This window comes from Porcisia hertigi, chromosome 36 (assembly GCF_017918235.1).
Source record: "Porcisia hertigi strain C119 chromosome 36, whole genome shotgun sequence".
NCBI lineage: Eukaryota > Euglenozoa > Kinetoplastea > Trypanosomatida > Trypanosomatidae > Porcisia > Porcisia hertigi.
The window spans coordinates 319,267-334,459 of NC_090595.1; the positions used below are offsets into that span (position 1 = coordinate 319,267).

Sequence of the window (15,193 nt, forward strand, 5' to 3'; positions counted from 1 at the left end):
CACACACACCCACACACACCCACACACACCCACACACACAGTCAGTGACGTGTGAAAACAGAGGCGTTTGAGACGGTCTCGCCACATTGTAGCCGCGCTCGTTCATAGGGGGTTCTCACATTGCCTTTGTGACAAAAACGTGCATCAGCTCCTGCGGATATCGGCAGCGGCATGTCCTCGAGCACGTCGGCGGTGGATGTGTCGTTTATAGAAGTCATCTGCGCCTATCCAACCCGCGAGGCACTGTGCGCCGAATGTCCCGCACTGCTGCTACTCGTATACGAGCACGTTGTAGCGGAACTGCAGGCGGGGCGCCGGGCTGTGGACGCGTTCCGTGGCACCTCTCGACAGGACCACCTGAGTGAGTTGCTGGCTGTGCGCTCTTTGTCTGATCTATTTGAACACCTTTACCCACCGCCGCAGTCTAGCACCCTCGATGAAGGTACTGCGAGCGCACAGTTCTGGAGGCAAGTGCGGGTGGTCTTGGAGGCTGCATGGGCGCCACCGCACGACTTGAAGGCGCGTGCGCTGCTCGCACAGGTGCGTGGTCAGCCGCGGTTCCATATTTGTGGACCGCGCGACTCTAGGGTACCCGGAGAGGGCTATCCACTGCACCCTGTCTCCCTGGAACGAGCTTTGGCAGCAAGCAAGCGCTTTCTCCGCACTGCAACGACGTGCGCGCTTGACGGGTCAACGGATGCCCTCGGTGGGCGGCAAGCAGAGCTGCGTGCGGTGCTCCAGCTGGCTCGCCTTGTTCCGCACAATCCATCTATGACCGCGACTGGGAAGAAGGAGATCACACCGGAAGGACTTCATTTCTGTATGGTTTCACTGCAGCAGCGGTGGTGGGTGTTGGTAAATGCGGCTCTGGAGCGTGTATTGCTTCTTTCCCGCGTTGCTGCGGGATGCAGTGGCAACACCGGCAGCGTCACGAAGCCGCTTCTCTGGCAGCTACTCGCGGTGCTGTCGGTGTTGGACACAGCGCAGTACATGTTCGCCTTCCCGGAGAAGGAGCAGGATGTCACGGCCCACCACCTTCTCGCCCGACTGTCGGAGATCGGGCTAGTATACCCCATCCTCAGCGACGACCGCAAATGCTTTGTTGTAAGTCCCGATTTCTTGCACGCCATTCACTGGAACGCCAGTGCGCCGCTCTCTCTTACTTTTGACCACCACCTCTTGCGCGGCGGTGTCGGCCCCAGCGGGACTGACGTGGGCGACATGCGGCGGGAGGACACTGACACGATCATTACTGAAACGAATTTCCGACTCTACGCCTACACCAGCGACTCTGATCTACTCAACATTTTAAACCAGTTCGCGGAGCTGGAGGATCTCGTGAGCGAGAATCTCCACTGCTACCGTGTGACGCGGGACAGCTTCGCTGCTGCTATGCGCAAGGGCATTACTGCCACGCAGGTGCTACGTTTTCTTTCCCTTCGAGCGCACCCCTGCATGCGGCGCCGGTACAGGGAGCGGGAGGAGAATTGTGGCACCGCGACGCCGCCGTTGTCAGTGGACGGGACTTCCTCTGCCTTTGGCTCTTCGACGTCACCTCGGTGCGCGGGTGCGGTGGGTATGTGTGGGACTACCACCTCCGCCGATGCGGTGGCTACACTCGTGGTTCCCCAGTCTTTTTGTGACCAAATGCGCATGTGGGAGAGCGAGTGTCGTCGTGTAGTGTTTAGGCATGATGTCGTGCTGCTCCGCAACATGTCGACAGAGCAGCAGAAGGCTGTGACAGCATACCTGGCGGATGCGGGGGAGGTCGATGCTATTCTCCACACCGAGCGCGGCTACATGGTAGTTCAGGAGGAAGTTTTCGAGGGCCTCATCGCACCACTTTTGGACTGAGCAGTGGAGCAGTTGGTGAAGCGTGAGGAAGGGGGGAAGGTGGGTGGGAGGACTGCTGCTGCTCTCCTGCTTTTCGGGTGTGCTCTTCTGCGTGTATGTGCGCCTTCCTCGCATGCCATTGTGGCTACGGATGCGTGAGACGGCAGCCCCTCCCCCACCCCTCCCGCCCTCAATCCTCCCTTCTCACTGCAGGTGTATGGCTCACTTGTTTTGTGCATTACACTAGTCGTCTACCCCTGGTCTGTTGTCGGACCTCTCTTACACTCCCTTGACCTCGCACGCATGCATGCAACATTCCAATTAAACCGAAGAAGAAAAAAACACAGACGTAAAGCGGACCATGGCTGCGCCAAAAGTGTTGCCGCTTTGTAGTCGAATAGTCAAAAGAAGGTATGCATGCGCAAAACTGTAGGTGTACGCCCCATGTTTTCGACCGCAGCGAGGGATGCATCGCGTTCGGCCCCTTCGGGAGGGAGAGGGGAGGGTGGATGTAGCGCTGCGTTGAGTGAGGCTCTCTGTACATGAATAGGTCGCTGCTGCAGTACCGCCTAGTTCAATAGACAATGTGTTCCCATCTTTTTCCGCCTTGGCTTCTCTCTCCCCTCCCTTGCATCAGAAGCGGCCACTGTGCACCGGCGGCATACCCCAGGCCCGTTTCTCAGTGAGGACACGGAGGTTTTTTTCTCTCTCCACTCGAATTGAGCCTAGCTGGAGGTTTTAGTTCAGGGAAGTTTGAGGTTGTGCAAACTGCAGTACGTGGCCAGACACAAGCTTCGGTGAAGCTCTGCTCTGCTGCTGCGCATTTCCTCTGTTTTGCTGTGCCATAGGCCGCAGTGCGTTCTTTTTTTGAGATCACCGGAGCTGTGTTAGTCGTCCCACGGAAAGATGATGCGACGAGGAGCCCCTCAGTGGTTCACACAGGGGAAATCACGAGAACGGTTTCATCGGTATTGGCCGTGGGCTGTCAGCTCCATCTGCGCCGCTCTTTATATGTACAACGGCGAGCCCTTCGAGGATGCCGCCAGTGCCATCGTAACAAAGATTCGGCGGCCGTTGCTCAAGACAATGGAGTGGGTGGAGGTGCACGATGTGGATCCAGAGTCGATGTCCTTGGAGCTCCCACCGGACATGCTCTTCGGCCCGTTGGAGTTCCCAAAGCAGATGCGATTTCTTCTAGCAGCGCTCAGGGCAGACAACGAGCTCGCCGACGGCTATCTGGCGCGCGTGATCATTGATCACATGGACTTGTCCTTGGACCCCCCAATTCTGTCGGAAGTGGACTTCCTCGCAGCGGGCGGCAAGGAGCTGCTGGACTTTGGTGTGGAGGACTTCACCGGAACGGGAAGCCGTTCCCAGCGCAAGCACATTTTTTTTCAACCCGATCGGTTCTTGCAGCTGATCAACCTCATCGCCGCCTACCCGTCGCTGACGGAGTACTTCGTGAAGGAGAGGGATGGCGTCGAGTTGGTTTTTCAGGCTTATCGGCACAGCAAGAACCCCTACTCGAGTGTGATGGCGATGCGGTCGCTAACTTTATTTTCATTCACCCAAGCTGTCGATGGCACGGTGGAGCGGTGCATCTTGCAAAGTAACGGCATGAAGACCTTAGTGGACGCGTACAAGCGGAGCAGCGGCGACCCGACTGAGACACGCTTCCCCACGCTGCTACTCTCCTCCATTATGCGCCACTATCCCAAGGAGGGTGGCAAGGAGTTTATCGACGCTGATGGCGTGGAGGCGGTGGTGAACAATCTCAACATCGCCCGCTACAAGGGCATTCCGCAGCATCTCCGCGTCCTCCACGACGCTCAGCGCCTGCCCCAGCAAGCTGTTGGCAGGGAGTCGATAAACGCACGGCTAGAGGACGCTGATTTTTTGGGTGTCGCGATGGGTCTACTGGATGCCTTTCCTGAGTTCTACGAGGCGACGAGCGACCTCCTGAAGTTTTTGACAGATGTGGTGCCAGCGCACGCCAGTCCGCTAGAGCTGCTCGAGTACCGGGCTATGCCGATTCTATCAAAGTACTACGTGAAGTGGCGCGAAGACCAGAGCTTTCAGACGGACGGAACACGCGCGTTGGTGGCGAAGCTTTTCGAGCTGATGCTGAACGACAAGACCTGCCAACGGGGCTACGATCCCTCTGTGGCGTCATATGAGCTGCTGGAATGCCTCAAGACAGCTAAACGAGCCGTCAAGGATGAACAAGAGAAACGAGTGACGCCCTTTCCAGAGCAGAAGCAGCAACCCGTGACCACCGCCGGGTAGGAAGTGCTCTCCACACGTCGTATTCCAGGTACGTTGACGGGCGCACGTGTTTGTGACTGCGTGCCTTTATGAGCGCAGAAAAAGCGAAGACAATATAATCGTGCACACATACAGCACGCCACACTGACAGACACGAACTTGTGTCACAGCTTAATACTCAATCCGTTCCACTCGTAGCCTCCTCCCCTCCCTTCATTGCCCTCCCTCACATTTGACAGTGACGTTCTGTGGGATAGCGCATAGTGCAGTCTACCACAAAGGGGGAGGGTGGAGGACAGCGGTGCAAAAATCCAAAGACATCCATGCGCACTGTCGCGGTCCTGCTCGTTTAGCGTTGCAGTACCCACGAAGAGCTCACCACGACTTTGTCTGTCATTTCAAGAGGGGGTCATTTGCCCAACGAGTAACAGGGCGAGATGTGGTATACCCTCCCCCCCTCCTCCCCTCCCTCGATCCCCGCGTCGCACAGCTGAAGCGGAGACGTGTTGTCCGATGCTGCGGACTTCCATGAAATCGCTTCTGTACGTGTGTGCGTGTCTTGTGGGCGGGCTTGCTCTATGCTCGCTTGTGTGAGTGTCTGTGTGCTGTCTGTGCGTCTATTCCTTCCCACGCTCCTTTCGTCCCCTACTCGGACCGATTCCAATTGCACTCGCCTCTACCCCCCTCCCACCCCTTTACGATTGTATTCTTCTTAAACACTGTTGCTGCGCCTGGACATGGGCGAGTGAGCTTGTCTTTATCCGATCTGCACACGTGTTTGTGCGTGCAATGAAAACTATGCAGCCGATTTGGAGAGGCTGCATGCTCCGTCAGTAGCTCAACCGACCCACGATAGAGAGTTCTGCATTTTGTCACCTCCACACAGGTTGGTGGATGGTGCCTATAGACACACACACACACGCACACACACGCACACACGCATATACTTTTGTGAAGTGGTACTTTTCATACGTCGCGTGGTCTTCTCTGCGTACCACCACCACCGCGCCTCGCTGCTTCTAACGATTCCGGAACACATGAAAAATTGTACCCCCATCTCCACCCCTTTGTTCAGACGCACACTTTAGCCATCATGTCGAAAGACGACGCGTGCATCGCCTATGCCAAGCAGCACAATATCCACCACCTGTTTGAGCTCATGGCGACCAAGGTGTTGCTGAGCCGTCCCGAGAACCCCTTTGCGTACCTACGCACTCTTCTCAAGGAGGTGGAGGAGTCGGAGAAGAACAAGGGCTCCTACGATCCCACACAGATCCATTTTGACAACGGCGTCGGAGCCTCATCGCCGAAGGCCAGATGCAACGGGGACTCTAAAGCGGCGGCTCCGGCCTCAGCATCAACCTCTGTGGAGAAGAGGCATGTTACGCTAGCTACATTTGGCCTCGACCAGGCGGGCAAGACCTGCGCCCTCTCCGTGCTAGAGAGCGGCGAGGCAGACAAGCAGTACGTCCCGACCGTTGGCTTTACCCCGATTAAGTTCCCGCTAGACGACTATAATTTGTGCATCTTCGACCTCGGTGGGGCCGCTAACTTTCGTGGCATTTGGGTACACTACTACCACGACTGCCACGGCATTATCTACGTCATCGACTCTGCCGCCACTGAGGATCGTGTGGCCGAGTCGCTCCAGGTGCTGCATGAGACGCTCCAGCACCCATACGTCAAAGGGAAGCCCCTGTTGGTGCTCGCAAACAAGACGGATTTGTCAGAGAGCCGCGGAGTACAAGTGGTCCCCGAGGGATTTCTCGAGGAAGCTCTGGGGGACTCTGGTGCGGCGCATCGAGTGCTGGCGACTTGTTCCATTCAAGACGACCCGGCCTTGGTGACGGGTATTGAGTGGCTGTTGGAGGCTGTGTCGAAGGAGTACGATGCACTAGCGGATCGCGTACTAGCCGATAGCAACAAGGTGAAGGAGGAGAAAGCGCGTCAAAGGGCCGCCCGAATGGCTGCCATTAGCGGCGAAGGCAAGTAAGCGGCTTACGGGAAGTCGGAGCGCGTGGGGGTGGGGAATGCCTCTGCAGACGGGGGGGGGGTCGCCTGTGTCTGCTCTGGACCCCATCCCGTTGTCACCTCTGATTGCGGCTTGGTTTTCCCACACCAATTGTAGACGAACTGGCGCCTCCATATGGGTGTGAGTGAGCGTATATGTTTGTTGACGGTGTCTCTCCTGTGCAATTGTCTCTCTGTTTCATTAACTGACGATGGATTAGTACGAGTGTGGTTGTGAGGAGGAGGAGGGGCGGGGGGGCGGGGGTGGTCAGTTCACATCTCACGTGGTTCATCCTGTGTTTTTTTTTTGTTACACTTACTCTTCTTTACTCGTTGCACGGAATGAGGGTGTCATGTTGTTCACGGGAGTTTGATGTCGTACTTGATAATGGGATGAACATTTCTTCAATTGCGCCTTCAGGTGGCGGTTCGCGTCCACGCCAAGTGCGTCTTTTGTGTGTTTTCCCCCTCCCCTTCTCCCCATCTTCATCCCGACATAGTCGTCGTGTGTGATCCGAGACAGTGTCTCAGGAGGCTGTGTGTGTGTATATATATTTATATAAAGATGAGGGGCAGCGCCAATGACATTGGAGGCGTGTTCTCCTGCCGTCGAAAGAAAAAAAGAGGTGCTGCAAAGCGAACGTGGACACACAGCGATTTGGAGCAAACCAGACGACTCTTCAAGTCGAAGTTCTCAGTACTTGTGGAACGGCGGCTACACCGAGAGGCCCAACGTGAGCGCGAAGCAACATACCATCAAAAAAAACTCCGCTAGAGGGATATGGCGTTAAGACGCTCAATGTTTCTCCCTGTATTTGCGTGTTTTTGTCTCTGAAGGCTGTTGGGCTGGTCACTCTTCCTGCTTGTTGCTGTGGTGATGACACCTCTTGTTCTGCAATGCAGCGCCACAATGTGGAGAGCTTCACCCCCTGTGCATTTCATTTTATAGAGAATAGACATGCCACACTTGCTTTCCTGCCATGCGAAATCGGCACAGACTAAAAATTGGTGCGCCCCATGCTCTCGTCTCCGTCTCACTTCATGCTGCACTCTCTAGCATCCCCCCCTCCCCTCCCACCTCATCCTTTTTCATCGCCAGCGCGTTAGGAACACTTGAGACGACGACCTTGCTACAATCTGTTGTACGTAACCAGAGCGCACACTAGTCTAAGTGTGAATACAGGTGCACTCTGGGCACACAAAGGCTCATAGCCTGGGCGTACGCACTGACGAGGCTTCGACGCTCTACATACATATACACACACATGCACGTGCACACATACACCTACACACACATATATACATATATATACGTATACATACATACGGAGGCGCCTTTTTTTCCCTCAAAGCGCACCAGGTATAGAGTGTTGGCCCACCACTGCGGTGACACAATACGCGAACATCAAGTTCAATTGGGGAAAGAAAAACAAACAAAAAAAAACGGTGGTGAGTGGTGTATATGCGTGAGAGAAAGTTGCAGGGACCAAAGTGCGAGGAACTGTCTTCTGTGGTGTTTCAACATAAAGTGGAGTGTATGTGCAAACACGAAGAAGGGACAGGGCAGTCGAACGCACATTAACACGGAGACGGGCTAAGAAAGACGGAAGGAAGAGAGAGAGAGGGGGGGGAGGGGGTACAAATACGGTCGCGTAAGCACAACATCGCAACTGGTGAGACAAGTGCTACAGTGGGAGGTGCCAGTTTTCAGTTGTTCCCTGGCAACCTGTCGCAACACCCAACTCTCCTTGAAATTTTTTTTTTGTTTCGTCTTGTCATTTGGGTGTATTTTTCTTGTGTTTTTTTTTCCGGAGTTTTTATCACACTAGTTCTGTACATATTCCTCCTCTGCGACAGCTGTTTTGTTGCATCTCCTCCTCACACATCTGTTAGTCGTTGAATTCACCTTTGCCCTTGTCATTACCTTTTTCCCCCTTCCCCCCTCAATTGTTTCCATCACTGGTCAAGGGAGTGAGACTTCTTCAGCTAAACCCCAAAGCACGTAAAAGAACCAGCCCCTAGTTCCTCTTAACACAGAAGCTGCTACTAATCGCGGAGTTTTTGCCCATTCACACTGTTCTACACCTGTCCTCCCTCCTCCCCTCTTTTTTTTTTTGTCGATCACATATATATTATTTGCCTTCTCTTTTGGTGTGTCTGTCTGCACTGGTTTATCGGCTGCTTCTTTGTCGTTTTTTTTCTGTGTGCGTGTGTGTGTTTTTTGTGGTTACAATTTTGTGCTGTCACGTAAACGTATCCCGAACTGCGGTGCCGCATTTGTCTCTTAACGTTGCCAGGACTTCCCGACGTTGTCTCGTGTAGCCAGACGTTGGGTGCTCAAACAATTTCCTGGTGGTCACTCGATTGTTGCGCGGCTCTGCATTTGTGTGTACGAGTTCTCCCCCCTCCTCCCCCCCCCAAAAAAAAAACTCCCTTTTTTCTCTTTTCAAGGATCACCTCATCACCAGTACAGCTTCTCTCTCCCTCCTCCTATTTCAGGCGAAGGCTTCACACGCGCAGATTCCCAATTTTTTTTCCCATTGCGTCTCTCGGCAAACACGTGCGCAAAAAAAAGGGGCGCAACGAGGGGCCAGTGGATCCGCATTGGTGTTCTTAGTCGTATCCACTGCTTCCCCCCCCGTCTTCACTTTTCTTGTTGTAATTCTCTGATATATATTTTTTTCCTTCGTTGGCTGCCATACAATCAGAGCTGATCGTGCTCCCCCACTTCCCCCTTACATGAAATACACGCAGGGAATTGCCACCTCTCATTTCTCGTCGTCTTCCCTGGGCCTCGTTTTACTTCATCAATCCTTACTGGCTTTTTTTGTTTGTCTCTCTCCCCCCCGTCCCTGCTGTTTGTTCAGACGCACAGGCACAAACAAGGCACACGCACGGGGACTATTTTTCACAACATCTGCTCTGCTAAATTGACACGCGTTTACCCCCTTTTTTTGTTTGCTCTACTTTTTTTTTTCAAAACCCTTTGCAAGTTCCCTGTCTTATCTTCGACCCCCTCTCCCCTCTTCCCTTCTCTTTTGCGCGCGCGCGTGTGTGTGTGTGTGTTTGTGTGTTTGTGTGTGTCAACGAGTGACATTTGTTTCCTCGACGTATATGTAAGTTTCTCTTGCTCATACCTTTAAAGATGCCCACCTCATCACAGGCTTCCGCGACGTTACGCCGTAAAAGCGAGACGACGCCAGGGTCGCCAGCTCGATCCTCCAACACCGCACCTCCACTTCCCTCACGTTTGCCGGGTCACGCGCGGCACAGACCGGCCGGCGCTGCGATACCGCGCCGTGGCAAAACAATCCCGAAGCTAGTACCGACGCGGCCGGATTCGTCGATCGGAGCCAACAGCACGAACCCGCGTCTCCGTAGCGGTAGCGTGATCAGCGCTGCAGCCGCTGTGGCGCAGCGCAGTTCTTCGGCTCGACGGGCTACGATTGACTTTGCTTCCAAGGAGAGCCAAGAGGCCATGTGTACCCTACGCCGTCTCTTTTTGCCAGTTGTGATGCGCATACTTCTGTGGCGTAGACGACGCTCGCGCTGGAAAGGTAGGCAACCGCCTCGGCGGTACACCACCGGCTCGGTTGTTGCCGCCATTATGAGCACCAAGTCGTGCCTCGCTGACTTTCCTCAGCGAATGCTAGAGAGCCTTGTCGAAGGCGCCACGTTCAGGTTTCTCACACCTAGGGAGATCATTGTGTACGCTAACGAGTCGCACGTGTCGTGCGGCATTGTAGTGCTGCTGTACGGTCAGCTAGAGGAGCAGCGTCCCGAGTCCGGCAGTAGACGGCTGGTAACGGACAGCAGCAGCGCCACGCGCCCTATTCGCACGCAAACACACAGGCTCCACAGGGCGATGAGTGTACTCTGTCTGATGCCTGTCATGTGTGAGGATCGTGCCATGTCATTTCTTGCAACTCGCGAGGGCGAGGAGGCGGACGTCGCCATAATTCCCTCTCGCTGGTTCTGGGAGGTTACCTACAGCATGACACAGGGCTCGCTGCCCAGCTCCGAAATGATAGGACGTTTTCTACGGGAGGTCGTCCTGCCACATCGTCGCGATATTTTGCTTGCTGATTACTTCCCCACATCTGTGGTGCTCCTCCGCTCGTGGATGTGGTCGATGCTGACCGCAAGTGACCGCGTTAAGCTGAGCCGATCCATGGAGGTACGCGTTCTCTCTGTTGGCGATGCCCTTTTCGGCGAGGGGGACTACTGCCCGTACATCTACGTTGTGCGGCGCGGCGCCCTCACTGCGTTTGTGAAGGGTGAGGCGCTGGCGGTGCTAGAGGCGGGCTGTGCGATTGGAGAAGAGAGCGTTCTGTTTCATGACAGACGCAACTGTAGCGTTGTCGCGGCCACTGTGTGCGAACTCTATGCTCTGCACGTGCACCACCTCTTGCATCGCTTCCTCAAGTACCCCGAATGTGCTCAGCCCATCATTGCCGCGGCGATAGAGCGGCAAACGCGCTGGATGGAGGAGGGCCGAACACGCGATGTTTTTGGGCTCGTGTCCATTTTGAGTGGTGTGCCATGCCTCGGTCACACAACAGATGCCATGCGGGAGGAGATTGCGCGGTGCGGCACCGTGCTGACCCTCCCGCAAGGACACACGCTGAACTTGGCACATACGCCCTGCACGTTTTTTTGTGTGATAGGCCGTGGCGCAGTTGCACTGGTGAGCGCCATCAAGACTCCTAGCGTTGCGGAGATGGCACCTAGCACAAACGGTAGCGGCTGCACCGTTGAAGTACAACAAGCTGGGAAGCGCACCTCTTCGGCGAACTCCGTACCAGCTCTGCAGCTGGGGTTGCGGCGGGAGGTCCGCAGCGCGGGGGATTTTTTTGGGGAGCTCTGCTTGAAGCCTCACCTGTGGCCCTATGACGTGGTGTGCGACTCCACAGTCAGTGTCTGGCTGTTTGATCGGGATGCAGTCTTGAGGGTGTTGGAGAGTAACCGCGCTGATGCGCAGGCGATAGAGGTGTGTCGGCAAGGCATCGCCCTCTACCGCACTCATCGCGGCGAGTCCAGCATCGTGGATGGGTTCGACGCACTCGACAGCCCCAGTGTTCTGGCGAACGGACGGCGCTCGCGAGCTAGTCGGCTCTTCAATGTCCCTCCGCCTCTTTCGCACCCGCCCGCAGCGGATAGGTCTCCAAGAGTGTGTCCCCCGGAGGGCCTCAACGCACGTGGACGCGGATGCGTCGGGGTGGACTGGACAACTGAGCAGTGGACCACGTATGCCATGACGCGAATGCAGGAAGGAGTGCGTGCCGAGGATGAACAGGGGTATCAGCCCGCACTTTCGCGCGACCTACGTGAGGTTGATAAGGAGGCGGAGAAGGCCATGAAGGGGAAGGTGCTCCAGCTCGTTGCTGTGCAGCCGGAGACGCCACTCAACCCAGCTGACAGCGACTTCGGCGGCGACTCGGGTGAGCTCCAGTCGATCATTGTGGAGCAGCTTTTTCTCATTGTGACAGAGAAGCGGTCGAAGTTCCTTCGACTCGTGAACGACAGCAACATCCGTCTCATCACGGAGGAGCCAGACATCCAGACAATGGAGAACCTGAACGGCAGTATCGGCGCTATGAACGTCATAGGCCCTCTGCACAACGGTGAGGCACCGGTAGAAGTCACTGGGGTGATGCGACTGGAGGATATCAGCGAGCCACCGTTGCCAGAGAACCAGCTTCTCTCTCCGCGCGTGGTGCCGCCGTTGTCCGCACGCGATTCGCACGATACGATGGATTTCACCGATTTCCACCTCGTCGCTTATTCCGCCACCACAGAGACCAGTTGTGGTCCACAGGCCGGGTGGCCCCCCCCAAGCGCATCAGTGGGTCGCCCGCGTCGCCCCGCCAGCGTCAGCTCGATTGGCGAAGCCAGCGGTGTCTTTGGGGCCTCGTTGACCACGCGCATGCTTGTCAGTCGCAGTCACTTGGTGCGTCCACCTTCTGGGGTGCCGCCGTCGCCGCGCCGCGGAAGCGGCCGCGACGACAGCTTGTCACCCGCTGCTACCGGCGCCATGCGCCCCATGAGCTCGAGCGAGTCTCGCGTAATTGTATCGACGTCTGTGCGCCCCACAAGCGTAGACTTCAACCAGTTCAACAACAAGCTCAGCGTCGACCGCTCCACCTCGGTGCTGGATCGCTACGTCAAGATCGAGGATCAAAACTACTTTGATAACTACGCCAAGGTGCTTCCATTACCGCCGGTCGAGATATGGGCATCGGATGAGATGGACACGGTCAATGAAGCGCGCGCTGACACACTGGTACTTCTGCTTCTCCACGTACTAAAGTGCGATCACCTCTCCTCAGAAGTGATGCAGCGGTGCGCGCGGCCTATTGTGAAGGCGACGCTCGGGCAGCGCGTCCTTGTACGTACCTCAGTCATGGAGAACTGCATATCGCCGCGCTGGTCCATCGAGCATTCATCGTTCATCACCTTTGTGCGGCGTGGCACCGAGATTGTTTTCTCCGTCTGCGACGTGGATGACGAGAGCCGTATGGTGTACCAGGCGTCCCTGTCGACGGCGAGCATAGACGAGAACGGGGGGGTGGGGCAGTGTACGATGTCGCTGACGGAGCTCAGCGTTACAGGTTCCTCCATTACAGAGCAGGGTACGGATACGTTCAAGGTGAGGTCCAATGGAACAAGCAGAGGCGCAAAGACGCCGCGCATAACGGCAACGATGTTGGCGGTGACAGCCGCCAAGTACAAGGCCCTCTCGCAGTACCTCAAAAAGAGAGACAAAGTGTTCATGGACCCTCTGCGCACGCCGGAGATCACGACACTATTCTTGCAGGTGATGTCGGTGGAGGGCCTCAGACACCGCATTGAGGCAAATGTCAGAGTGTCACTCTCGAACAATGGGGTGAGCCAAGTGCTGCTAGAGACGGAGCGGGTGAAGCCAAAGACACGGAGTCCCGCCTGGTCAGGAGACAAGAATTTCTTGACCATCTCCTGCGACGGCGGTGTCTTGACGTTCGACTTGCTCCACAAGGGGTGCTGTATCAGCTGCGCTGAGGCGGCAGTAGATGAACTTGTTTTCGGTGGTATAGGGCTGCGGCGGTTGCCGCTTCTTCCTACACCAATGAACGGGCTCGTGACGGGCTACCTCGTCCTGGGCGTCTTGGGGGCGACCGTGCGGGATAGCGTTGAAAATCGAAACCGCGAGTCGGTAGTGCACCTCGCCATTGAGGAGCTCTCGCTAAACAGGAAGGGCTTTTCCATCAACCCCGATCCATTCGTCGTGCTTCGTGACGGCACTGGAAAGGAAGTGCTGCGTACACCCCTCGTCTTCAACGCCTTTTGGGCTTCATGGACGATAGCCGAGGCGAGCTGCTTCCTGCCATGCCCGCCTCTCTGCGGTAGCACCGTTTCCTACCAGCTTGAGGTGTGTGACAGCGACGAGCAAGAGGTGGTTGGCCGCGCGACAATCCGGATCAGCGATCGCGGTCTCGGCCCGGACCACCGGCACTCTGTATCGCTTGACCCGCCCGGGCAGGGCGTAGTGCACCTTCGCAGCCTTTGTCTCCCTGTTCAGGAGTTACCATCCCGCGGTGCAGCCGGCATAGCCAAAGCGGCTCCCGCCTTACGCCGATTGCCCACTACTCAGCTGGGGGTCTCAAATTCGGAGACGCTCTTGCTGCTGCACGTGCGCGGGTGTGCGGGTTTGCCCGGCGGCCCTTCGGTGGAGCTTCACACGGATGCGATTGGTACGTTTTCGATCGATGGCCAGCCGTATGTGCGCACCCCCCTACAGGAAGCGACAACGGAGCCACGGTGGCCCTTCTCAAAGGCGAGTGTGTTGCTGAGGATTCCGTCGCAGGGCGACGACCACGGCGATGCCAGCGTGAATACGGCTGGCGAGAGGGTCGACCTCCGGCAGGGGCTTCACCACCACGACTGCCACTTCGTTGTCTACGATGGCGTTGTGGATGACGTGAACCAGATTGGCCAGGTTGCCATTCCGCTTCCGCAGCTTCTGAACAGCTCTCTACACACTTACCCTCTCTTCCCGCGACACCAGGACGCAGGCAGGGTCTCTGTGAGCACGAATTCACTCGTTGGCGAAGCGGTGTGTGCACACACGTCTTCAGAAAGAACGGTGGGGAATGTACAAATCTTAACGCTGCTCGGGTCCGTAAACCACCAGGTCGGGAGAGCGTTTGAGCAAGAGACGAATGCGGCGCTGACGTCAATCGCCGGCGCTGGTGTTGATGCACTGTCAGCTCACTTGCCGTACTACAATCCAGAGAGCGCCAAAGTCGCGGCGGCGCCATTAGCGCCTCCCGTTCCCAGCGCTACAGTGGTGCTAAGTGTGAGTAACATCTGCCATATTCTCCCGAGAGCCTCGGAGAAGTATATCCATCTCGTCGTACGCCACGGCAGTGCTGTCCTTTTATCAGTAGAGCGGCAGATGGGGGTCCACAGCCACGCCGAATGGGGTCCAATGGAGGCATCCGCGGCTGTGTCCTGTGCGACTTTCCCGCTCGGCGCAGTCCTTGAAGTGGAGCTGACAGCGATGGATGTGGTGAATTGTCGGGACGAAAAGGAAGAGGACCTTCTTCCATCAGCGACCCCTTCAGAGGGACAGACATTCGTGAATGGTAAGGCTTGCCGTGGCGCCATAATGCACGAGAACATTATTTCTCCGAAGTTCTCGCTGGGCCGTGCTGAGTTTCCCGCTTCGAGGTTATCATCTGTGGAGGCGGGTGAGGTTCAGGTGGTGACACTGACAATGGAGGGCACTCGGCGCGACTCCTCGCCGGAGGTAACAGCGCGTCATGCCACGATCGGATCATCAGCCTGTGTTCAACAGATTGCTCAGGAGGTTTGTCCAACCGTATCGCTTTGCATCTTCGGCAACCGCGCCTAGGCAAGCTCGACCCACCACGGCGACAAAGAGTTGCGGCTACGCAACTCACGAGGCTTGTTGCGGTTTGAGACCTACGGGAGGGTCCTCTGTGGCCTTTGCAGCCATGTCAACTTTATTGCACATTCTTAGCGCTAAGCCACCTTTACTGTGGTGGCGTGAGGGGAAGGGGGAGAATGGTGATCGGCCTGAAGT

The 15,193-nt window shown here is 56.3% G+C and overlaps 4 protein-coding genes across 4 annotated transcripts; all 4 read left to right on the forward strand.

Annotated features, from left to right (window-relative positions):
• Positions 1–171: 171 nt before the first annotated feature.
• JKF63_00074 (uncharacterized protein) lies at positions 172–1,854 on the forward strand (the record flags this gene model as incomplete). The annotated part of the gene is made up of 1 exon (XM_067896127.1): positions 172–1,854. The coding sequence occupies one exon, from the start codon at positions 172–174 to the stop codon at positions 1,852–1,854; it is 1,683 nt and encodes a 560-aa protein (XP_067752284.1).
• Positions 1,855–2,739: 885 nt separating this feature from the next.
• On the forward strand, positions 2,740–4,119 carry JKF63_00075 (uncharacterized protein; the record flags this gene model as incomplete). Its single annotated transcript, XM_067896128.1, has 1 exon — positions 2,740–4,119. The coding sequence occupies one exon, from the start codon at positions 2,740–2,742 to the stop codon at positions 4,117–4,119; it is 1,380 nt and encodes a 459-aa protein (XP_067752285.1).
• A 1,072-nt stretch (positions 4,120–5,191) lies between these two features.
• On the forward strand, positions 5,192–6,091 carry JKF63_00076 (uncharacterized protein; the record flags this gene model as incomplete). Its single annotated transcript, XM_067896129.1, has 1 exon — positions 5,192–6,091. The coding sequence occupies one exon, from the start codon at positions 5,192–5,194 to the stop codon at positions 6,089–6,091; it is 900 nt and encodes a 299-aa protein (XP_067752286.1).
• Positions 6,092–9,253: 3,162 nt separating this feature from the next.
• Positions 9,254–15,001, forward strand: JKF63_00077 (uncharacterized protein; the record flags this gene model as incomplete). The annotated part of the gene is made up of 1 exon (XM_067896130.1): positions 9,254–15,001. The coding sequence occupies one exon, from the start codon at positions 9,254–9,256 to the stop codon at positions 14,999–15,001; it is 5,748 nt and encodes a 1,915-aa protein (XP_067752287.1).
• Positions 15,002–15,193: the final 192 nt, after the last annotated feature.